We start from the raw sequence: 23,342 nt of genomic DNA on the forward strand, positions 1-23,342 counted from the left end.
CTTCATACCCTTTCAGCTGAGCTCTCCACCGCTAAACTAGGATGAGCCTAAGTATCCAAACTAGGTATTCTGCAGTGTTTGTGGGATTTCTCTGACTGAGCTGGAAGCGTTGGGCTGCTAGAAGCGCGTAAGCGCGGGCGGGAGCGCTGTGAGGAGCCCGAGGGGCTGCGGGCCGCCCCCGCTCCTCAGCGCACGTTCCGCGCCCGGCGGCGGGGCTGAGGGCGGGCGGGCGGAGCGAGCCCCGCCGCGCCCGCCCTCTCTCCGCCCCTCGCCGCCGGGCGGGCTTGGGCCGGCCCTTCGCTGCTCTCCCCTCCCCTGGCAGCTGCGAGCGCTGGCAGCATCGCGGGCCGTGTCTCGTCCGCGCCCAGCCGGCGGGAGTCGAGGGACGCTGTCCGTCTGTACGCGCTGCACGGCCCCGACATGTTCCAGCTCCTGCGAGGCTTCCTGCTGCCGGCGGCCGCCTGCGACGGGAACAGGGATGGCGAGTCCCGCTACGCCAACCTCTTCCGAAAGCTGGACCTCAACGAAGACGGGAGGGTGGACATTGCCGAGCTCCAGACGGGCCTCCGGGCCATGGGCATCCCTCTGGGGAAGGAGGCGGAGGAGGTAAGCGCGGGCCCGCGGCCGCTGCCGAGCCCTGGGCAGGGAGGGAGGAGAGGCGGCGCCGCCCGCAGCTCCGGCTCTGCCCGGGGGACGGGGCGCGGCCCGGCCGGGGCTGCAGCGCGCCCGGGAGCCGCGTCCGCCGGCCGGGGCCGCTCCTTGGTGGAGGCGGCCTCGGGCCTGGCGTTTTCCTTCCCCGGGCCGCAGTTCCAGCGCCAGGGACCGTGTTCTACAGGCACGCCCCGGGCTGTAGGCGAAGGGTCCCGAGCGCGTACAGCTGTCGGCGGCTCCTCTGCCAAGTGGGTTTACTCATCATGTGTGGACTTTTGACATCCTTTGATTTCTTGTTGAGTGATATTCGGTAGCACATTCCTCTTCCGGCGCGATAAAGGATGGTAGTTTACAGCTTTTGTCCGCCACTCCACCCATGCATAATCTCGATCGGAGCAAGTTAGGGTTTGCTTTGGGCAGCAGGTAGTGGAAACCTGCATAGCTGTAGGTTGCAATTTCAGAACTAGGTTTTGAAGCTAGACACATAGACGTGGAAGTTATTCTTCTTGACGTGGACTGTTGTCAGATATCGAGGTCCTTTATTAGAAAATGCACACTTTTAACAGCGGCCATCAAACCATGAAACTGGCAGTGCTGAAGTTCTTCGTGGTGTGGCTTCTGCAGTGATCGGTTGGACTATAACATTCCTTTGGCCCTTGTATCAATGTTGTGACCTCAGAAGTCAGTAAAACTTAAGTCACCAAGCATTCCAGTGTGATGCTGACTTACACTAGCAGGCTTGACCTGTTACCTGGAAAAGAAAGTTCTCTTTCCTAATTATTTTCAGTAATCCCCAGGGATCAGCACATAAAATCATTTAATACACAATTCTGTGGGCGCAAGTGTTTGTGTAGTAAGGCAAGTCTGTGCTGACAAAACACACGTGGGTTTATTTAGGATGAGCAGGTACACGTGAGAAGTGTGGGGGAAGCTACTATTGTAACAATTCTGCTTGTTTCAGTTTAAAGAATGTTTCCATGGCATTCCACTGCTGTGCCTGTACTAGCTGTTGCATACTTTCTGAAGGAGGTGCAGGAAAAGGAACTTAAATTTCAACTCCATTGTTAAAAGGTGGTTTGGGTCAATAATTCAGTGACCTTTTGCGGATTGTGTGACAGTTTTTCCCTGTGGTCTGGTTATTTCGTTTCTGTTTTGCCTCCTTCTGTTATATTTAATTCTCTGTCTCCTATACTTAAGAGAAAAGTATCCAACAGGCCTCTTGAGTTGAATGGTGTTTATTCAAGAGTATAAATGAAAGCACACTTTGACTTCAGTGTTGCTGCTGGTCAAAATCACCTTTACAATAGGCACCTTTTGGGTTCTTAGGTTTTTGTCATTAAAGGAGGGACAGGTTGGCCTTTTTGGTTATCCATGAGAGTTGTCAGTGTTCAGAGCATGCTAGCTATGAACTCCAGTCACACATTTATACACACAATGTTGTAAACCTGTTGTACCAGTTTGACTGTAACAGTTTGGGGGTTTTACTTATATTGAACAACAGCAAAACAGGTGGCCAGCTAATTTTCTGGTGTTTAACAAAGGTGGTCTTACCACATAATTCACTGAAAGCCCTGGTGTGCTGCTGAATATTTGAGCGACTTAGAATTTAAGTTCCAAGTTCTTTCTCAAAATCAGTGATCTTCATTTATAGTGCATGTCTGAGTAGGTGTCAGATTATTCGCAGTTGCTTCAGGATAAACTGAAAGGGATACCCATGAAACAGATAGGCATAACCTAGACATACCTGGATGTAACTGAGAGCAGGAACTGCTGCCTTAGTTGCTAAAGACACACGGAGTAAACAATATAAGCCATGAGTCATCCTCTCATTTGGGAGGGGTGGAAGAAGTGTTGGAGTGCAGGGAAACTTCTGTGTGCTCGGTGTTTTACACCAGGATGGGCACAGTTGGAAGCAGACACCAGAGCAGTGCTGTGTACCTGTTAATAACTGGACTTCTTGTAATATGAGAGCCTCAGTGAGTCTTGCCTTCTGTGTCTTTCCTGCCTTTTTGTGGCTAATCTGCTTCCTGTACTTTCTTGCAGCTCAATGCTGCCTTCTCCCACTTCAAGCTCTAAAGTGATGTTCAATTCATTTTTCTTACTGCTTGGTAAAAAGGTATTTTATTAATGAAGTGAGATGTTGAATTATCACATTTGGAGAGGCAGAAGTAGTCTTATAATTACTAACAACTAATGAGTAAGGAATTGAGAAATAAAAATATCATATGATGGGGCAAAGTGTTTTCTACTGAACTGCTCAGCCCTGCCAGCACAGTGGCACCATGGCGTGGACAGAGCTGGGAATATCCTAGAGCAGTGTCAGTTTTGGTGCATCAGAGACTCAAGCCTCATTTTGTTGATGTTGGTCTGTGTTAGGTTTTCAAAAATCTCTTGCAAGGCTGGCTTCCAACACGTAGGATGAAATGCATATACCTGGGAGTGTTGGGCATTGTCCTTCTGAGCTGCACAGCTGCTTTCTGGCTAACCTGTGGAAAAGGGACTCTTTGAGTGTTCCTGGGTTTCAGTGCAAAGTCAGTTGGTTGATCCAAAATTGTACCACCTTCACAGTATAGTGTTTGTGCTACTAGTACTGTTTTGCAATTTTGTCTTCAAGTGCAGTTCCTTTCTAGAAGGAATATGCATGTTTTTAAAAGAAACAAAGCTACTATCCATTTGAGTAATAGACTGCAGGTGTGCACCTTCCATCAGCTGTGAACCTGTGTGGTAAGCTTTGGAGGTGGCTTGCTTCCCTCTAAGGAAGAATCTTTTTTCCTCCATAGCTCAACCTGACAGAACCTCCTGACTGTGTTCTGCTTGACCTGCCTTTTGGCACTATCGGACAGACAAAAGTAAATGACTGAGAAATCTGCAATGTGTGCTGCTTGGAGGCTGCCAGGGTGACTCCTAATTTTATATTGTAGGATATCACCTGCCAGGAATGGGTTACTTTGCAAAAGATTCCTGATATGATGCGTCATTATCTATGAAGGAGGAATTCAGGGTGGTAACTATCAAATGTTGCTCTCCAAGCAATATGAACAGCTATTGTACAGTGACTTTGATAAGCAGGGACACAAAGTAGATGCAGGGATCAGATCACAAATGATCTCATGCTGTGTCTTCAGAATGCTGTGAGTCTTGTGGGCGGGAGCACCATAAATGGTGTGAGTGGTTGGATGAAGTACTATTTTTGTTCATCCTTTCCTTCTGCTGCAGTCAGTCCTTACAGTAAATCTGTAGGAGGTGAACCCCATATTTCAAGCTTCAGTTTGGGAAAGGAACAGCCATGTATTCAAATTCAGGTGCTATTTATACATTGAGTTCTGGACTAGGAAGATGTTACTGAAATGAATAACTACATTCTGGAACCAGCCTAATGGTCTTATTTGGACTTACTCTCTTAACATTTTGATATAAGCCTTTGGCCACATTAAAGCTCTTTCAGATAAAGAAACAGCGTCAAGGGACTCCTGTGAGGTGGAGAGAGGGCCTAATGAGACTGAATTCACAACAATCAGACTGTTGTAATGCACACCTGTAACAGTGGCCATCTAAATGGTCAATTTAGAGTCATTGACTGGTTCTGAAAATTTGAGTCCAATCATGTCTAAAAATACTCAGAACACCTGAAGTATGTTTCTGCATGTAAACCACAGGAAATTCAGAATTCTGCCAGGTGAGGCAGGCTTCTGTGCTGTGTTCTGCTGCTGTGTCTCAGCATGGGGATGGCTGAGAATGGCCCAGGTGTGTATTGTTTCCTTTTGTGCTTTTCTCCGGCCTCTAAAACCTGCAGCTAGATAGTGCTTCACAGCTTGAGCTTTCCCTAGCAGTTCTTAGTCCAGAAAGCACACACCTAAATGTGTCCTTAAGTATTTCTCCACTCCTTTATTAAGATATTTGCACTTATTTAAATTTTGGTAACTTCCCCTATGTGGTAAAATTAGAAGGGTAGAAGACCAAAGTAATTGACGCCTCCTGAAGCATGTTGTAGCTTGGCTAGAAACAGAAGAAACAATTATTACTTTGGCAACTTGAAGGAAGATATATGGGTATTTTGTATCAAACTGTATCCACTCTTAGAATTTATCATACCTGATATGGAGACCCACAGTCTTAAAAGCTTCAGTACCTCCCGGTCCCTGTGTCATTCTTTATATGAATTGAAGCTCTCTCTCACCTTAAGAGTTTGCCCAAAACCTGGTTTATACTCTAAATCTAAATTATAGATATAGAGTAGTCTGGCATCTTCAACCTTTTACCAAAACAGATGTCATGTCATGTGATTGTAGAAAACTGGAGCCGTTTAGTTCCTTTAAACTTCCCTTTTCTGGTCATAGTAGCTGTGATGATTATGATGGTAATGGGGACTTGTGAAATACCACAAATATCTTCAGTAATGTGTTCAGTTAGTAAATTGGAAATTGAATGTATTCAATTTACTTTGCTTCCATTGTAAACAAACATGTCAATCATTATTTCATTTCTATGTATACAGCTTCAGAAGCTTTTAACTGATACGTGCTTTACTCTCCAAATCTCCATATGAAAGAGCAAGATAAATCTTAAATTTGTTTTCATAACACTTCAAACATCCAAGGAGATAAAATGCATTTAAAATGAATTATTTTTTAATACTAACTTGATAGGTTTTTTTCTTCAACAGTGACAGGGTACAGTGAGTGATTAAGTCTTCCTCCTGTTGCTGCAAAGTGCAAGAATGCCAAGAATTCCCAAATATGGGAAGCCTCACCTCTGAGACCTCTCTTAACCACTGTGTTGAAATGCTTTGCTAAATCCCTGAGACAGCAGTGTGTTCCAGGTGAACAAACAAGGAAAACTCTTAAATCTTTTGAAATTACTATGGCTGGGATGCCTCAGTAGCAGAGTTGTCCTATTTAATGGGAAAGCTTAGTCTACCAAGTATGCTCAAAGTCAAAAATACTAGTGTAACTTGCAAAGAATGCTGAATGAAAGTTCAAGGAATAGTTTGCATCTTCCATGTATGCTGTTTCAGATTCTTGAAATTTAATTCATAGCTATGAGTTGAGAGAGTTTATCCAGGTCCTGAAGCAGCAGCCTCTGCGAGGCATTTTGGGAGTGCATACTCACGCTTGCATCTTGTCCTTTTTTGTCCCGTTTTCTAGAGATTCTGTTAGCTGAAATGGACCAGGGGGAAGTCTCTACCAGTGCTGTCCTGCTGCAGGGAAGAGCAGTGCTTAGGACAGGGAACAGGAAGGGGAAGCTCTGCAGCTGATAGCAACATTGGCTGCGCTCTACTGGAATGGGGGGCTCCTAATGTCTGTCTGCAGCAGGCTTAAAGGGCCTGCTTGGATACTATTTACATGTTGGTAGTATCCTTTGGGAGGCAAGAGAGTAAAAATGAATGCTGAATTTGGAGAAGTTGTGAGCCTTTAGAGGCAGTGCAAATTCTGCTTTCACCCAGTGTTGTGCTGGATTTCTGGAGGTGAAGTGTCAGTCTAGTTCGTGTGTTATGGGGCTCGCTGGGCTGTAATGCTGTGAGAACATATCCTCAGGCCCTGTCCCTTTTTGCTGGATTTATCTCCCAGCTGATGTGGTTTGACAAGGCTGATTTTAATATAATCTTTGCTAGTGATTTTGGGTTATCATAGTCTGCATAAATTTGTGTAGTCTTAGCAGATATAAATAGGAAAAAGACTATTGTCCACTATGTGTCCAGTAAAGGGACAAGTGCTGTGTATATTTCAGCTGGTGTGGGATCTCAGTCTCTCAGAACTGGGGTGCAGGGTGACCAAGACCACCCCTGGGGGGCTCGGGAGTCCTGGAATGTTGCCAGAAATGTCTGGTGGCTGGACTTTGATCCCACATGGGAGATGACATCAGTATGAGGACAGGAGGATTTCACCGGGGTGAATGGTGAAGGGATAAGTTAATTGGAGTGTGAGATACAGGGTTTAAGATTTCTGTACAGGGGGGTCTAGAGAGGTAAGATGGAGGAATTGGGGCGTGCCCTTCTCCTTCTTCTTCTTCCTCTTGGCCTCCATCTTCTGTGGTGATGTTGGCACTCTGGGATTGGACCTTACTAAAAGAACACTGGTTAATAAGGGTAGAGGGTATTGGAGAAAAATGATAAATATTGTATACGTAACTCCGAGTATAAAGATAAGTGACCGCCCCGGGGGGCTCAGTGTGTGCCCATGGCTGACTGCTGAGCAGAACTCTGTCAGGCCAAGAGAAAATCTTTTAGATAAGCATTTAATAAACACCGAGACCGAGAAAAGATCTGAAGTCCCTTCTCGTCCTTTGGAGCGCGGGCTGCCCAAGGCCACCTTGGGCCTTCCCAGACCATCTGAACAGCCGAAAATCCGACAAGCTGGGACTGAATTTGGCATCCAGTAATATTACAGATGAATGACTTAAAACTGTAGACTGCAGAGCTATGTGAATGGCTAAAAATATACTTAAGAGGAAAAGAATTGAAGAAGGGGAAAAAACAGTATCATGATTGGTTTTATATATAGTAACTCTGATTTTAAAAGCATATGTGAAATTTGCTGTAAAAGCAAATGTGAAGTGTGAATGTCTAAAGACATGATGATGTTCTTACTGTGGTGCTGGAGTTCTTTGTATGCAGCATTTGTATCTGTGCCCTTTGGAACTCTGCTTGCAGATTGCAGAACACGTAATTGCTGCTTGCACCAGTGATGTATCTTGAAGTGCTGTTTTATGCTTGTGTCTTGTAGATAGCATGATAGGAAGCAAATAACTTCTTGATAAATCACTTCCTATTTAATATTCTTTACATTATATTAATTAGCTGAAATAACAAGCTAATGAATAGATTGGTAATCCTTTGTACTCAGCAGCCCCACCTTTCATGCACAGTTCAGTTTTGTAAACAGAATGTAAAGGCTCATGCACAATACACAAATAATGATACTAAATAAAGTAAAAATCAGACTGTGAATTTAAAAGAAGTCTACATAAAAACATCAAGATTATTAGTGTATTGCATTCGTTGCCTTTATGTTGTAACCATGAATGTATTGAAGTTCAAAACTTTGGCATAGAGCAATGTAATAATTCATCAGGACACTTACAGAGAAAGGTAGGGAGTTTTTGATGTGTATATAAAGCCTGTCTGTAATTCTTTTTTTTTAACAGACCTGCTGACTGACTTACATTTCCACACCAAATACAGAGGTCTTCTGGTGGAGTAGGAATTCAACACTGTGACATGATTTATATAATAGAGAATTTAAAAAAAAAATACCTTCAGTGTTTCAGTCTGCTTGTGGCCTCTTGTGTTGGTGTTGCCTCGTTGTGCAGGACTTGGAAAGTAGCTGTACTAACAAAATATGCAACAGAAAAAGAACAAAAATCGTAGAATTATGAAGAAAAGAGGAGGAAAGACAAAGGTGATGGTGTCATGAGCAAATAGGTCAGCCCAGGAGCATTTTAGTCTGTGTGAAGGCCTGTAGCATTAAAAAGAAAGATCACAGAATCAAAGCATTGTTTGGATTGGTAGTGACTCTTAAAAGGTCTTGTAGCCCAATTCCCCTGCAATACAGGAAGGTTGCTGCTATCAGGTTGCTCAGAACCCCACCCAGCCTCACCTCAAATGTTCCCGGGGTGGAGCATCTGCCAGGCTCTGGGAACCTGTGCCAGTGTTCTATCACCCTCATAATAAAAAACTTCTTCCTTATATGTAATCTAAATCACCACTCATTGCATTTCAAACCATTACTCCCTGTCCTGTAGCTACAGGCCCTGCTAAAATGTTTGTGTCTTTTTATAAAAGCCCCTTCAAGTACCAACAGGTTGCAGTAAGGTCTCCCTGAAGCCTTCTCATCCTCAGTCTGAAAAACTCCAGCCTTTCCTCATAGGCATCTCACAGGAGAGGTGCTCCTGCTCTCTGATCACCTTTGGGGCCTCCTCAGGCCCTGCTGCACCAGGGCTGTGCCTTTGCTGTGCTGGGGACCGCAGAGTTGGATACAATACTCCAGATGGGGTCTCATGAGGGCAGAGTAGAGAGATGGAAGCTCCCTTGAGCTGCTGGTCTTGCTTCTTTTTCTGCAGCCCAGGATATGCTTGGCTTTCTGGGCTGCAAGCATACATTGCTATAGCCCATGTCATCATCTAACCTGTCTTCCTGTATCTATCAGTAATTAACAATTCTTTATGTGGTCACCATTTCATTTTACCCAGTGAATTATCCTTACTGCTTGGGATCACAGTTTCTAGGCAATGAGAAAAAAAATGGTGTGCCTTGAAAAAATAAACATTTGGATCTGAGCCTTTGTAAAGGTGAGCTGATCCCACAGTAAGGCAGTAACAAATGGCAGGTTTTATGTGGCAGGCATGCCAAACATTGTTTCCCAGGACTTGTAGGCGAGTGTTGGCATCTTGGTTCCCGCTCTATTGTAAGCATGCCTATTTTAAAATGCATCCAGTTCTCCTCCATCTGAGAAGCTGGTGACCCAGGCACTGGGAGAGTGACAAGTGGCTGTAATTATACAAAATCTAATGGTATATTAAATGCAGAAGAGCAGAGTTGGATTCAGTGTTGAACTGAAGTGGGGAGCGATTGACTGATGCTGTAGTTTGCTGTGGAGGCTGTGGAATCTCCTTCCTTGAAGATGTCCAAGACTCAGCTGGATGTGGTCCCACACAAGCTGATGGAATTAGATCTAATTAGACATGCTTTCAGCTGAGGTTGAGTTCAATGCACTCCAGAGGTTCCTTCCAGCTTGAATTACTATTTGATGCTGTGAAGGGGCAGTTTGTCCTGAGGACTTAGTGTGCCAGGCTCCCCACGGAATCCAGAGGTGTCTTTGTGCTGGCTGTGCCCATGGAGCATGGAATCCCCCAGGAGGAAGTTTCTGCCTGCCAAGTAGAAGACAAACTTCTTTTGGTGTTTCTTTAGTTCCACAAACTTGCAAATTACTGATTTTAATCTGAAACTTTAACACCCACCTAATTAGTTCACCTCACAGACAGCAAGAGGCTTTTGTTTGTGTGAGCTTTTTAGATTTGAACTGAGAGAAAAACACATGTGCAATATATTTTTGTTCCCTGTCATTTCTGTTCTGCTTCACTGAGAGTGGCTGAGACTGACTTGAAGTCTGGAAAATAACTGTCAAAACAAAAGTAGGAGATGTAGAATATGTTTGTGCTTACCATTTTCTCAGTGTTGCAATATGGAATGCATTTATTTGGCAGATGAACTGAAAGGTGCCCCCTTCACATACAGAAATTACCAGCTCTCTAAACTAACTAGGAGTTCTTGTTTTCTTGGGCTCACATTATCCTCAGCAGTGGAGGTTTTATTATAATTATAATTAAGTTCAAGATTTGTCCTCACAGATACGTGAGACAGAAAACCACTTTCCTTGTTCTGCATTTTGGTTTGTGTAGTTCAGGAAGCAACTGGGAACAGTAACAATTGATGTGGAGCAGATCTCACACACAGTGATTCCAAGTGTCACATAAGTCACCTCTTCTCAGGAGGGTGTGGGAGCCCAGCAGGACGCTCGGACCCTGCAGCATGAGGTGCCATGAGTGGAGTAAAAGATGCCTTGGGATTGAGTGTCTTTGAGAGGGGACTCTTCAGACTAGAGTAGTTTTTAATGGTGGGGTTTGGTTTGTTTTTTGTTTGGATTTTTTTTTTTTTAATGAATAATCTATTAGCCTTTCTTAATTTCTTGTTAGAAGGTTGTGGTCAGGACTGTATCCATAAATATCTGTAAATGTAAACTAACTTTTTTTTTTGTGATGGAAAATTCTGAACAGCTCTAACTGTATTGACAGAGGCATGGAACTGAATTGATGACTATATCTATCTGTGCTGACAGGTTATTAATAGAAATTACAATCAAGCTGGACTTACGACTGTAATAAGAACACTGTTTTTCAAAGGTGATACCAAATCACAGTTATCTGAATATGTAGTATCTTGATTTGATTTTTATTGTGCACAACTTGCTGTATTATGGAAGGTAAATAAGTTGCTCATTTCACTGGCATACCACATCAGTTTGCTCATTTTTGTTGAGAAATCCTTGATCATCTTATAAATTTTGATTTTTTGAGATGAAGCTTTGAAGTACATTATTTTTGTGGAATGATAGGGAAGATGAAGGAGGCAACATAAATGTACGTAGATGCTTTCAGTCTTTTTCAGACTCCTGCAACAAATACACCAGTTTTCTGCTTCCTTAGTGTTTAGTTTCTGTAGCCTAGAACTTGTTGGACTTTGGTCTTTTGAGTACCTCTACTAATTAAAGAGGAATAAACAGAATAAAACCCAGATTTTGCAGATTAGAACAGCCATTCAAATCTTGTTGAGGGTTACTTTATTCAGAAACTACAGTCGCACAAGGCATTCTGCTGAATAGAAGACAGGAGGAAGAATTTTTGATGCTTGAAATTTGGAAGAATTTCAGCTGCAGAAAAGAAGGGCACCGGTGAGTTTTTCAAGAAGCAGGAGCACACGCAGCTGACTGTGCTGGATTTTTGCAATTCCCTTCACTGTGCACAAAAGCCCAGTGCTCTGCTGCTCCATTCTTGGCCTTGTGTGATCTGCACAGGACTGAAGCTGAGCAAGGCTGTTCAGTTTTGCTGCTTTTCAGCGTCTGTGCTGCATGTAATCTCAGTGCTGTGAATCTGCCGTTAGTGAGGAGATGGTGCTGTCACCTTGGTCTCCTGTCTGCTGCTCAGTGCTCCCCCCAGGATTCTGCACATCGAGGGAACCCACAGGGACCAGTGTCCAAAGGAGGGGATAAGACATCATTTTCCCTTAACTCTTGTGTTCTGGAGCAGGGCTCTGGGCTGGTTTCCTGCACATCCTGCCTGAGGAGAGGGCAGTGCTGTGGCAGCACGAGGAGCGATGGCAGCGGCCGTGGCCCTGCTGTGGCCTTGGCTCTCTGTGCCCAGAGCCACCCTTGCTGGGGTGTGAAGCCCAGCTCCTAAACCCTGCAGAGCTTCCCTGGCTTTGCCTTGAGCACAAGCCTCAGCAATCACAGGCTGCTGCTTGCAGAGCTGCTGTAATTGCCCTTCTCTAACAAGTGAAGTTTTCACACCTGGAGATGGTGAAGTTTCCTGGCCCTTTGTTGGTCGGGAGATGTCTGCCAGGGCTGTGTTTGAGACTTGTTTCCTGCAGTCCTGGCAATTGCATACCATGCATTCAATGCATAGTTAATTTTACATGAAGTGTTTCTATCTGCCGGACAGTTCCTAGGAAGCACGTGCAAGAAAGGAAGATAAGTGTGTTTGTGTTTGTTTAAAATTGTAGTCAGGGCTTCAGTTGGATGCAGAAAGCTGTGTTCTCTCAAACATTCAGGGCTGCATGTGCCAGTGGGGCAAGATCTTTGTAAGTTTTTGGTCAGCATTTAAAGAGTTAATTGCTGTTTGTATTTGTTATCTTTATAATTCATAATTAATAGATCACTTTATTAAGATGATAGTCAAGCTTCTGCTTATTTTACTGACAAATTTCATGTACAGGAAGCTCACAGGCTTAAACTTGTTCTCTCTCAGGTTTTTCTCATGTCCCCAACCTCTTCCTCCACAAATTTTTTGATACCTGTAGGTATAACTTGCCAATGCTGGTAAGAAACCTTACAATTTCTGCACAGAAAAGTTATGTAAAATAATAAATCATACTTTCTTAAATTTATATTTGCTGCCAAGTGTTTTCTCTCCCTATGCAAATAGGGAGAGTGTTAAATTCTGAAAATGAAATTATGCTTTGTGACCTGCTGTAATTTGGACAAATAAAATACTCATTTTTGTCTCAATAGAAAATTTTTAAAGCTGGGGATACTAACCAGGATGGACAGCTGGATTTTGAAGAATTTATGCAGTACCTTAAAGAACATGAGAAAAAGATGAAACTGGCATTCAAGAGCCTGGACAAAAACAATGATGGTATACCTTGATTTATTTTATTTGTTCAAACATTGTCTGAAGAAACTGCATTGAAAGTAGTGTAACTTAGATTTGTCTGACTGGAAAAAAAGTTGTGAATATGGAATCCTTCTTTTCCTTAACATGATCATAATTAGAGTTTGCTATAGATTAAAAAAAAAATAGTCTTTATTCTTTCTATTTTCTCCACGTACACTGAACTGGGGCTCCTTGTTCCCCAGATGGAGAAACTGTGAGGAAATTTCTGACTATTTCTAGCTATTAAAGGTAAACTTGTTTTTAACTAACTGTATATTTGCATCCTATTTGCTTTGTCCTTGTAGTAGACAATGAAAACACGTCATCTGTGCTAAGTTGATTTTTAAATCATCTTTGCAATTATTCAACTGTTTCAATGAGCTCCAAGGTGCTAAGATCCACATTTTAAATATGTATCATCTTTATTTTAATGTTTCAAGGAAAAATTGAAGCCTCAGAAGTTGTCCAGTCCCTCAAGATATTGGGTATAAACATTTCAGAAAAACAGGCAGAAAAGATCCTGCAAAGGTCAGGAATTATTATTTTTTGAGGCAGCTTAATCTTCCTTGTATTGTTAATTTCTATATTTTTCTGTTTCAGAGAGGGGGATAAATGGGATTATGACTTTGAAAGGTGTTGCTAGTTACTATTGGAGCATCTGGTTCTGGGAGGAGAATGTGGCTTTATTTCTCTGTAAAGGTTGTTGATAGAAGGAAGCACTGTATTATGTTTTTAAATGGAATAGGACTGATGCACTTGGATAAGAGAAGCATAGTTTTGAAAGGCCGTGGCAGATTCAGCCTTGAAGTCACTATATGGAATTTACAGTCAGTTTGGAATTTACAGTTGTTATTGATGTGATAAGTCAAGTTAAAAAAAGAGGGGGGAGGAGGAAGAAAAAAAACCAGAACAAAACCCCACCATTACTATTTCCTTATATAGTTTTGTACAATTTCTTTTCAGTATTGATGCTGATGGGACAATGACAGTAGACTGGAATGAGTGGAGAGATCATTTTATGTTTAATCCAGCTACAGACATTGAAGAGATAATTCGATATTGGAAACATTCCACTGTAAGTTCAACTTCCCTTTTAACCTTGTGCAGCTCTTAAGTTCATCTCTGATGTGTTAATTTGTGATATTGACTATAACAGCTTCACACTTGTTGTGTTTCAAGCATATCTGTATTGTTTGGTTTTCCTTTTCACTTCATGCTGTCCCATTTAGAAGCAGGATTGTGTCAGATGAGTTCCTTCTGAACGAACATCATCATCTAAACTTTGCAAATAATTATCAGTAATTCTTAGGACAGAATCTTTTTCCTCTTTTGGAGATGTTTTACAGAAAAATAATAACCACAATTAAATATTTTTCTTTTCACATTACAGTACGATTTCATTCGTTGAAATAACTTATATAGATATTTTAGCTGTTTCTTATGTTGAAATTAGTATTTGCATTATGTACTATCATTATAATTATCATAAAATCACTGGTGTCTTGACTGGTGATTTTCTGTGCACATCATGCTCTTTTGTGCCGTAGAATTTAATTTAAGCATACAGAATATCCACTGTGCAGAGAAATTTAAGTTTTTATTGCATGGAGCTGTTAACACCTCAGTGACTGATTTTTAAGAACAATAATGAAGTAAGTAAACCAACAGTAATCCTGTTTGCTAAATATCCTTCCTGTAGATTATTGGAGGAAATAAAGTAAGGTTGGATGCCTTTGAATATAGTGAGACCATTTATATCTCCAGGGATTAGTCAGCATTTCCATAATAAAAAACATTTTATGAGATCTGAGAGCTTGGAGTGTTTGACACCGTACAACCTCAGCTGAGGAATGCTTGCCAAAAGGCAGTTAGCTCCCTGTTTGCTGAAGAGAGCACTTGAAGCACTGCTATGAGATCAAATTGTCCTGGTCCTAGCTTGCTTAGTGGAAAAAACCTTTGCTTTCATAAAATGCTCCTTACTAATATTACACATAAGATCTGTATTGTTTGTTTTTTATTATGCAATGTCATTAGTTGCCCCCAAGAAACAACTGAGGGAGTCTGCTGTGATCCTGGTGTTGCAGTCAGCTGATGACCCAGTTATCACAGCAGGCAAAATCCAGCACCACAGCTGGTCTTTGAGATAAGAGCAGATGTGAAACCTCCCAGCCTGGCTGGCATTTACAGACAGCTCTTACAATTCTGTTTTTATTGTATAATTGCTATCAGACCCTTCCAAGCACATGGTTACATTGGCATAGAATTACTATGGTAGCTGTGGCCTTTCTGTTATAAACGCCCTCAAATTTATCTTTTGTCTTCATTAGTTGTGTTTAGATCTCAGTACACACAAGGTTTAAACCCTGGTAGATATGCATAATATCTCTTAGAACACTGAATTTGTTTTGAGAGTTTTGATTGATCTTTTGATGTCTCCATAGTTGAGCAATTTACTTTGAAACCTCAAATGCAAGAAAGATGAAAGGATTTTCCAATTATTTTATAAAGAATTTTATAAAGAATTTTCTTTATTTTATAAAGAATTTTCCAATTTCTCTTCTGTGTTCAATATCCAGAATAGGTGGTGCTTATCCTTTTTGTTCAGTGGCTATGTTTACACTCTGCAGTTTTTGTCCTAAATGACCAGGACAGTATTCTATCTACTGACAGAGAGAGAATGCAGCATAAATTAGGGATATAATGTCACAATGAAAATCAATGGTAGTTCAAAGGTTTATCAGCTAACACGCTTTCTGATCAGTACTTATCAGTTATTAATACAATTTTGTTCTTTTTATAAATTTAATTTATGTGTAATAGCAGATTTGTATTATCTACAGTATACTTTTTCTCATATATGATGATCATAGGTTACACTTAAGAGCAAAAGTGACATGTGAGATTTCATAGTGTTATGTCTTAGTTTTATCATTAAAACATATATTAATGTTGTTCTTTGATCAAATCCAATGGCAATACAAATGTGCCCCCCCTTAGTGAAATGTCAAACTCCTACAGCTGAAAAAAGTAATTATATGTGTCTTTGAGTATAACTGATGATAATAAAATCTATAAGGCATCTGTCAAACTATTCATTTGGTAAGATAAGAACCAGCAGTCACTGGAAATAGAATGCTCTGATATATCAGCTGTTAAAACCCTGCTTTAAAATGCTGGGGAGTCTGGGAGAAGGAGACATCCCACATGTGTGAATAAATTACCGTGAGAGAAATCTCCTGTTAGCAACCTTAGGAGATTACCAAAGTAATCCCACAAGACTGTCTGGTGAAAGGTTAGCTGCAACATATAAGCATTTGAGCTTTAGTGCTGACTTTAAAGGACTGCTGATCATGACAGAATGTCTTTGCTTGGGCCATATTCAAGGAGGAAATTTGTGGTAATTTTTAATGATGATGGTGCAGTCTTTGAAATGGTGGGTCTGTGGTGTTATTGCTAAATATCTATGTAGAAGTCACTTAAAGTTGCTTTTCATTGAATAGCAATGCATAGCAAGTTAATTATAGAATGTAAATTAGAGATATTTTTTATTTGTAGCTAGCACTTTATTTGCACATTCTTAGGTAGTAGCATATTCATTTGGAGTTAGAACTGTGGATAAAACTGAGGTGATGGAACGAGGTAGTTATTTGCACATCTTTGCTTTGGATTCATAAAGGTATTGGATATAGGAGATAGTTTGACTGTTCCAGATGAGTTCACAGAGGAAGAGAAGAAGAGTGGGCAGTGGTGGAAGCAGCTGTTGGCAGGAGGAGTGGCTGGTGCTGTCTCTCGAACAGGCACAGCACCCTTAGATCGCCTCAAAGTCATGATGCAGGTCGGTGCAATGTTCAACAATTTCTTGGTTTCCAGTGTGTCACTTCAGTTTCTAGACATGTCTTGGGAAAAAATGGGGGGGCTAAGGTCAGTGTTTAAATTGCAGAGGTCTGGCTGTGTTTTGACAATTTCTGGTTTTTTTGTGTTCATAAAAATGGTATTTTATAGATGTGGGAAAAATGTAAGCACAATGTTACAGTACTTGTGCTACTAAAATTAGATCTTTTCAATAGTGCATATGGTTTTGTTAGTTGATATATTTAATCAATTTAATATGATGAGTTTTATAATCTAATCAGCCATGTTCTGTACTGTAACTTTGCTTTTGGCTTTTTTTAGGTTCATGGTTCAAAGTCAAACAAAATGAATATAGCCAGCGGTTTTAAGCAAATGTTGAAAGAAGGTGGTGTCCGGTCCCTTTGGAGGGGAAATGGTGTAAATGTTGTGAAAATAGCTCCTGAAACAGCTATTAAGTTCTGGGCTTATGAACAGGTAGGATGATAAATCAATAATGAAAATAAAGCCAAATAAAGTCCTAAATCACTCTCACTGTTGATTATTGGCATTGTTGTATTATATGAGACTCGTCGTCTTGTCCCCTTGTTCCAACTTGTCCCCTTGTTGGGGATTTTGTCATGATAATTTCAGTCACTTTCAGATTTAAAATAGTCTATAGAATGCTTACTACCAGGCAGATTTTACTGTTGTATTCTAAGCAGTGCAAATGAATTATGTCTGTTACATGTTTTAAGCTGTCCCTGATTCTGCATGGCCTTGTGTGGAGTACTGCATTAATACCTTGATTATTGCTGCAAAGTGACAGCAGGCAAAAGCTTGGCACATTATGCTAGCTGAACTTACAGGGGGTTCATTTAAAGTCAAATATCACAGTGCTATGTATGATGCCCTCATCCTGGATTTCAGAGTTATATTTACCTCTGAATCAGCTTTAAGCATCATGTTAAGGCCTAATCCTCCTTTGGAAAATGAACTCCCATTCTGGTGTATTTAAATGAGATTTATTTTTGCTCTGTGAGGCATGCTAGTGCCTGAAGTAAGACCAAATGAGCACACTGCACATCTCTGTACAAGGAGGAGATAAAAACAACAAAAAAAAAATCAAATAAATCTGGGGATGTTGCAAGACTGAACAGCAGATTTTGGTGCCACAGAGGAACTTGGGCACATTATTCTTTACTCATGGAATGACACAGTATGTACAGTGCTCAAACTGCTTCTGTGAAATTGAATCTGTGCTTCTGTGAAATCTTTCATTTTTTGATTGGACAACTGCATCTGCAAGGGAATTTGGTTCCTCTTTGTTTTCTGGAGTTCTTAGTGTAGGTACCCTTGAGTTGGTTGTTTGCAGAATACCTGATGGTACTATGGGTGACTGAGGTATTTAATCTAAGACTTCTTTCAGGCTGGAATGTTGTTTATTGTGTTCTGGAGAATCTTTTTGGGTTAGCAAATGTGACTGTAAATGCATGAAAAACTAAGAACGGCTTGAAAAGACATTTTGTACTATGCTCTTGCCTTTTATAATACCACTACTAAAAATGTGTTTGTGTTTTAACTATACAGTATAAGAAGATACTCACTAGGGATGATGGAAAGTTAGGCACTGTTGAAAGATTTGTATCTGGTTCTTTAGCTGGAGCAACAGCACAAACTTCTATTTATCCCATGGAGGTAAGAGAATCTGCTTCCATTGGAGCCTCAAAAATGTTTGGTTTGTTTCCTAAGTAAACCCCATTTTGCTCTTGAAAATATTGTGAAAATTCCACTCTAGACTGGTACCCTAATTTTTTTACTTTGGACTTCCTTTCAGACTTTCAGTGCTAGGCATTTTAGATTATACTAAGTTCTAACTGATTCTTGTAGTATTTTGCTGTATAGTATTTTTTAAAACAATATTGAAATGAAACCTAGTGAAGGAAAAAAGATCATCCAAGAACATTTATAATTCAGTATGTATCCAAGCATTTTGTAAATTGGGCTTAAATCCTTTTCCTGCTATATGTAAGCAAGGAATAGTGTTGTTTGGACAGATCTGAAGTTCTGCTGTGTTATGATGGGAAGCTGTGTCTGATAATGAGAACTGTGTGGGGGAAGGATGTGAGAGCTACAGCTCAGGCTGGGTGGATTGGCTGCTCTTTCCCCTGTAGGCCATACCTGTAGGTGGTACTGCACACTGCAGTTTAACTAGTGTTAATATATTAACTGCTCCAGTGTAACTGTAACACACCATTTCACAGAAGCAACACGTATTTTCTTTACTGCTGGTTCTCCACAAGGTTTATCACTTGTGCAGATCCTTGTTGGAATAGATGTTGGGGCTGGGACTAAACCAGTACCAACATCAAGTTTGGTAGAAATGGCAAATGTAACCTAAATAGCTTTTTCATGGGTGGGGATTTCAGTAGGAATGGAACTGTTTTTATTGCTGAAGTAATAATGATCTCTTTAAAGAGCATCCTTGCTGTTCCAGAGGGTCAGTCCCAGCTGAGCTAAGTTAGGGAAGAACTGAAACATGATGTAGATTGTCTGGATTACACTGTTCAGGGGAGACAAGGGAACTGTTCTACAATATCTTCTGGTCTTCCTCACAAAGATATGGTGCTGTCCTAGAAGTGTTTTTAGGATGTTTCTAAATAAGAGAGAAAAGCCAAGTGCCAGGAAATTCCTGAGGGAGATGCAATCTTATGAGGCTTTAAAGTAGACCAAATTGTTGCTCAGGAAACTTCCTCTGTGGTTTCTTTTGGATGCTGTTACTAATTTCTTTGTCCTAAGGTGCAGTACAGACTTGCTTGCATTATTAATCAGGTGCTGGGTTTCAGTAGTGAGATACAATTATTCCTTGTATTCCTCAACTACCTCTCTAAGTTTCATACTTTTTGAAATATTATTTTCTTAACAGGCTTTAGTGTTCCCAGATCAGAAGTATCATCTGCTAGCATGTTAGTACTCTCACTTGAGCCTTAGCTAATACTTCTATTGAATGTTGCCTACACTGTTGCCTTCAAGTTGATCAAATAACTGCCTGTTTTAATCAAGAAAATAAAGCTAAAATGCAATTTTAAAAGGTAAGAATTTGTAAGCTAGTGTATAGTAATGTGTGGTGCTCTGCACTAAGGACAGAACTTGAAGAAGCCTGCTGCTAACAATGCCTTAGCAGCAATCAAAAGAGAGTTGCAGCACCAAAGTGCAAAGCAGTTCTAGAGGATTCAATAAGCAGAGATATACTGTATATCTAAAATAGATGAATTAATAGTATGTAATTAAGACTGCTTTTTTTTTCCTTTTAGGTTTTAAAGACCAGATTGGCTGTGGGTAAAACAGGACAATATTCTGGGATGTTTGACTGTGCTAAGAAGATTTTAAAAAGAGAAGGTCCAAAGGCTTTCTACAAAGGCTATATTCCTAATATTCTGGGTATAATTCCTTATGCTGGCATTGACCTTGCTGTTTATGAGGTGAGTTTAGATCACTGAATGCATGTAGCTGTCATTAATTAATTTACAAAAAGCATAAATATATTTAGAATGTGTGCATTATTGTACAATTACAGCTGATTCAATTTTTAAAAGACAAATGAGGCTTTCCACTGATGTTACTAGACCTCAATGTTTCTGTTTGCCCCTCTTGAGGAATGCCTGGGCAGATGGGCCCTTCCATGCAAGAGTACCAAGCAGGAAACGTGCTATGAGAGGATTATAAGACCTTGGCAGTACCACAAGCTTTCATACTTACCTAACCTTGTTAGACTGGAACATACCCATTTTATGGGAAATTCATGCCTTTAAAAGGATATTCATATTATGATAGTTTATACATTTTTTTGCCAGTTGTTAGGTTTATGAGTGGATTATATTAACCTGAATTCCTTCTGTGTCTGTGCATGTTACCAGAATTCTTTCTGGCTGACACAGCTTTTCTGAGGAGCTTGAAAGCTTGAAACGCTGTGTCCTTCCTTTCCAGAGGAACTGGCACCTATTTCACCCACCAGCAATGCTGAAAGTCTTTTATCTACCTTAGATAATGTGTTGCTTCAAAGTGTCTCAAATAACTCAGACACACAGACTAATTTTTTTTCTAGTCTAGACAAATCTTTTTTTTGACACTGCATTAGCCATCATCTGAAGTGTTTGAAAAAACATTTTCAAAGCTGTATGGAATTTCTTTTCTACAGTTTGCATCCTTGTTTCTGCATGAGGTGATGTGCACAGATGTGTGATGTTTTCGTTGCACTCTGTGGGGTGCCGGGTTGTTTCCCACCTCCTCTCCCCAAAGTATTACAGGTGCATGGGCCCCTTCCTGCTGCTGGATCTTCTAAGGATTTCTCTTCTAGGTACTAAGGTGTTCACCTGTGTACTTCAAGCATGTAGTGAAATTGATCCAGTGAATTTGGTGCTTTTCAGAATTGAGCCCTCAGGATTTGTTATGCGTGAAGAAGCACGTGTTAACCTTTTTGAATGCAAATCTCTTGTCTTACTGTTTAATTTTGTACCTTGGCAGCTCTTGAAGAGTACATGGCTAGAGCACTATGCATCAAGCTCAGCAAACCCAGGAGTGTTTGTGCTGCTGGGCTGTGGCACCGTGTCCAGCACGTGTGGCCAGCTGGCCAGTTACCCTCTGGCTCTCATCAGAACACGCATGCAGGCCCAAGGTCAGTTCTCCTTCCTGAAAATGCTTCTGTGGGGTCACATGAAAATTGTATCATGTGGGATAGCTCTAGCACAGACATAGGAATAAAAAAAAAAACAACTTGGAAAAACTAGGGACGTATCTGGAAAATTCTTCCTAATGTTGGTCCTTTCTGCTTCTTACCCCCAACACTGTTGTTCTTTATACTCAATTTAAAAAGGAACATTTCAAGCACTGGTTCTTTATATATTCTGAGAGCCAATTCCATACAAGACTACCAGACACAGGCCCTGTCATAGTCTGGAAGCACTCTTCTAAACTTTACAATGTTTTCTGAATTCTAGAGATTAAATGATAGAGCTTGAATTGTCCTGAGAGGGCAGACAGCAATGTTTGCTCTGTAGGGTATTTCATTAGGATAGTTTCATAGTCGAGATTTTTGTTTGACAGGTTTCTGCAGACTTAAGGATGGGAGCCTAGATTTCCAAAGGAACATGGGTGGATAATGCTTTCCACTGGGATTTAGACACATGGATATCTCCCAAATGTCTGGGATTAAAACATCTCTTTTCAGTGGACCTGAGATAGTAGGCTTATGATCCAGGTGTTTGAGACTTGGTCGAGATTTTTAATATTACTAGAACTGTTTTATAACACATTATCTTTTTGTTCTAGCCTCAGTGGAAGGAGCTCCACAGTTAAGCATGGTTGGTCTCTTTCAAAGAATTGTTGCTACAGAGGGACTCCGAGGACTTTATAGGGGCATAGCCCCTAATTTTATGAAAGTGCTTCCCGCTGTCAGCATCAGCTATGTTGTATATGAAAAAATGAAACAGAATTTGGGAATAGCATGAAATGAAGGAAAGAGGTGAGATGCTTCTAATGCTGTTGGAAACACCAAAACAATAATGTTTTCTCAAGTAATCTGCTCTCACAATTAGAGACAGATTTTTATAGAGAGATGCTGCGACTTCCACATTTGTCCTTAAGTGGGAAGAAACTTTCTTAAATTTTGGTTCACCATTTTTAAACAGATACCTATATTGCACTTTAAAATGTCACTGAGTTAAAAAAAAAAATCAAGAAACTGTCTTTAAATCAGCAGTATGTTCTTATATTTAGGAAATCATGCTTATTTTACTCATTGGGATTTTTTAATTTGTCCTTTCTAAACATGTATTTGTCTTGGATGAAACCAAAGGTAGGAGAAGTTTATACTGCCTTGAATATATGAAAGTGACTTTGTGTTTTGTCATGCTGCCTACACTCAAGCAATTCACAGGCGACATTTTGCATGCCTAGAAGTAAGCACTTTTGTTATTTTTGAAGACTGAATGTTAAGTTCATAAGAAATAGCATCTTGGATGCACACAATGATGGAATAACACGTTAAAATGTAGCCCATCACCTTTGTCTTCAGGCAAACCTTTTTATTTTTAATTATTTAAAGAGCCTGAGAAACTGCTGTTCTGCAGAATCAGAATACCTCAAATGGATTTACACGGTATTTTTGTAATACAATCAGCAATTTTGATAACTTGCTTCACTGGACCTGCTTTTCATTGCACTTGTAAATGTCAGCACCATTAACTATAGCATAATTTGGGTTACAGCTGCATGTTTTATAGGATCATAATACACGGGAACAGAAAAAGATTGGATGTTAGATCCATTCCATACAAGTGCAAGTTGCTATTTAAAAACAGGATGGAGGATCCAGTATGAAGCTGGTTGTAATTCCAGTACAGCCAATGGTAAGCTGTTCATAGCTCTGGGAACAGGAATGCTTGTCATTTTGGACTCTCCATTCTTTCCCTTATTCAGAGGGCTACATCCACTCTGTGCTTTTAGCCAGTAGAGGATTGCATTATTATGTAAAGGATTTTTACAGCTTTGTCATGCGAGATCAGTCTTCTGTGCACATTGGCTGTGGGTGTGAAATTGGGATAATAAAATACTGAAGTGTTTTGTCCAGGTGACCAAGTGGCAGTTCTGACCTCAGGTGCCCATCAGATTGGTGTTAATGTAGCATGCAAAGCAAAGCATGCATGCAGACCTGCTAGTGCTTGAGAAACAGCTCCTCCTCAAAAAACAAAGCAGCCCTTCCTCAATGCAGAACTTTAGGCATTTCCATGTACAAGTCCTTCCAAAGTGACTTCCTTTTTTTTTTTTTTTTTTTTTTTTTTTGTGTGTGTGTCTGGAGGGGCACACAGTTGCCTTCAGGCCTGAACACTGAAATAAATTAACAATTATTACCAGACTCTTTTTCTCCTTTCTGTAATGTG

The 23,342-nt window shown here is 40.7% G+C and overlaps 1 protein-coding gene across 1 annotated transcript; it reads left to right on the forward strand.

Annotated features, from left to right (window-relative positions):
• Nucleotides 1-285: 285 nt before the first annotated feature.
• Nucleotides 286-23,168, forward strand: SLC25A24 (solute carrier family 25 member 24). The gene is made up of 10 exons (XM_054285669.1): nt 286-606; nt 12,432-12,558; nt 13,017-13,104; nt 13,540-13,651; nt 16,253-16,411; nt 16,750-16,902; nt 17,995-18,102; nt 19,719-19,886; nt 20,929-21,079; nt 21,733-23,168. Exons 1-10 carry the CDS (start codon nt 421-423, stop codon nt 21,909-21,911), a joined length of 1,431 nt encoding a protein of 476 aa, XP_054141644.1. The 5' UTR covers nt 286-420; the 3' UTR covers nt 21,912-23,168.
• Nucleotides 23,169-23,342: the final 174 nt, after the last annotated feature.

This window comes from Melozone crissalis, unplaced genomic scaffold (assembly GCF_028551555.1).
Source record: "Melozone crissalis strain CALT ecotype California unplaced genomic scaffold, PUWL_Pcris_2 ptg000045l_1, whole genome shotgun sequence".
Classification (NCBI taxonomy): Eukaryota; Metazoa; Chordata; class Aves; order Passeriformes; family Passerellidae; genus Melozone; species Melozone crissalis.

Coding starts and splice junctions, on each gene's coding strand:
- SLC25A24 (XM_054285669.1), top strand. CDS start 421: ATGTTCCAGCTCCTGCGAGGCTTCCTGCTGCCGGCGGCCGCCTGCGAC. Junction 13,652..16,252: donor GATATTGGAAACATTCCACT/GTAAGTTCAACT, acceptor GGATTCATAAAG/GTATTGGATATAGGAGATAG. Junction 21,080..21,732: donor AACACGCATGCAGGCCCAAG/GTCAGTTCTCCT, acceptor TTTTTGTTCTAG/CCTCAGTGGAAGGAGCTCCA.